Source organism: Sphaeroforma arctica (assembly GCF_001186125.1).
Source record: "Sphaeroforma arctica JP610 unplaced genomic scaffold supercont1.1890, whole genome shotgun sequence".
NCBI lineage: Eukaryota > Ichthyosporea > Ichthyophonida > Sphaeroforma > Sphaeroforma arctica.
In genome coordinates, this window is record NW_014038668.1 from 7,644 (window position 1) to 9,748 (window position 2,105).

The 2,105-nt window shown below is 41.0% G+C and overlaps 1 protein-coding gene across 2 annotated transcripts in view; it reads right to left on the minus strand.

The window, feature by feature from the left end:
• The window catches only part of SARC_11811, a 4,150-nt gene extending 3,595 nt beyond the window's left edge, over positions 1-555 (minus strand). For both annotated transcript variants that reach the window (XM_014294097.1, XM_014294098.1), the window contains exon 1: positions 391-555. In XM_014294097.1, coding sequence (XP_014149572.1) covers positions 391-500 — 110 coding nt within the window. In that variant the 5' untranslated portion in view covers positions 501-555. The remainder of the gene's footprint in view (positions 1-390) is intronic.
• Between the last annotated feature and the right edge of the window lie 1,550 nt (positions 556-2,105).

Genomic DNA, 2,105 nt, shown 5'->3' on the forward strand with positions numbered 1-2,105 from the left:
AAGTAGTATATATATATAGATATATATATATTGATATATATATATATATATATATAGATATATAGATAGATAGATATATATATGTGTGTGTGTGTGTGTGTGTATGTATATGTACATGTATATGTATATGTATACTGTCGTTGTTTGCGACCTGTATAATTACAATAGCAAACGAGTGTCGATCACCTGGGGTAGTAAATCGAGACCTGGTTTGATTGTCTGTAGCTCGTATATAAACCACACACGCATAGACACGTGAAATAATCGAATGGTACACCAGGGTGATCATATAGGATTTCTAGGAACTGCACATACACAAACAGTTATAAAATACTCCACACGCTTATTTATAAAAGTGTGCAACATGGAACGAGCCTGCAGCAAACATACCGATACTTAGACCCATCTTTGAGCATCGGTAAAGCTTGTAATAGACATCGTGGGCACCTATTCCAAGACTTGCTATATGATAGTCTACTTATTGTCGCAGCCATTGCCATTGTTAAGCAACCGTTTTCAAGGATATGATATTAAACACCAAGATATGTACGTCAGATAAATCCAATAGTTACGGTATAAATATATAGCAACATACATGGCTATATAGGTGGCACTGTGGCAGCCCAGGGCGACCAGTTCAAAGGCCCAGGGCCAGCAGTTCAAAGGCCCAGGGCCAGGGGGCACACTGGTCTGGACTCTCTCTCTCAGTCTCACTGGCCTCTGCTCTGGGGGGGGAAGTGGCTCGCTCCTTTGTATTTTTTCTGTTTTTTTTAACACCCCACCCAGGTACCAAGGGGATTAAATCGGGCCGAAAATTGAGAACCGTTCCTGACTAGCTAAATCTGGAATCTATTTATTCCCAATATAAATTATTTTTTTTTGGCATATTTCAAGATTAAGTATTTTGAAAATGATCTGCGAAGGTGCCAAGGTCGCAGTACAAGTAGAACACCTATGCGTAGGAGTTTAACACTACATCGGAATCCTCCAAAACGCGATTATTGGGTCTAAATAAGCATAATTAGTAAAGTTTCAATGTTGTCACGTACAAATATTGTCCAAACAATATCGTATATGCATCCTTATAACCGTATTGCAAGCTACAGCTGCTAAAATCGAGAAAAAGTGTATTCACCGCATTTGATATCAATGCCATCGATTGCACGATGAATCTCATTTCCTGAACTTTTTTAGTCAATATTCACTAAATATTCACCCACAAACAATTAAAAGCACATTATTGTGGTTTAATTATGGTTATGTAAGTATAACGAAGGCCCAAAAATCATAACGAAGACATATATTTGAATACGCACACCAAATTGATGTCTGATTGACACGCATGCACTTGAATGGTGATTTTGAGCAAGTATATAAACCCTCTATACCATAATAATGGGTTCTGAATTAATAATACTTATATTTACTATATATGAGAACCCTTAGAAGGTTCAAGATTTTAATAGGCGACCCGGAAATTCAAGATTTGGCAAGGTCGAAAAGTGACTGCACAGCCTGTTCATTCCTCGATATATAACTCATTATACATAACTCATGAAGCAATATAGCTATCAACGGCGCGTCGCGTCAGCTCTAACTCTTTGCAGCGCTCACGGCAACGGCGCTCTCGGCCCCTCAGGACGTACCTTCAATATGCCAGCATGCAAAGTCGACTGGCAAGCATGCCTCGAAGACACCGCCCCATCTGCAACTTATCCGAATGCAACTCTCGCCTTAGAAATAATGCGTAAACTTGCACAGTGGAGGATGTTTCCTTTTTGATAACCATGGGCATTCACCAGACGACTGACAGTCCTGTAACACTCGACGAATTTGTTCACCAGGACACTGCAACCAACGACACTGACGAAGAGTTTCCTCCAGTACTCAGGACACGGGGCTCTCCGATGTTGTTCAGGGTAACGTGAGTGCTACGAACTCTGCCCGGGAACATGTCTCTGAGACTGAAAAAGAAAACCCCTAAGACAAACACCGCCACTCTCCTTCGAATCAACAACTTCTCTCACATGTCCTGATGGATGCGGAATTGAGATCTCCTGAAACGAGTGTGACACGGATAAAGCCCAGCGAATACCACACGACCG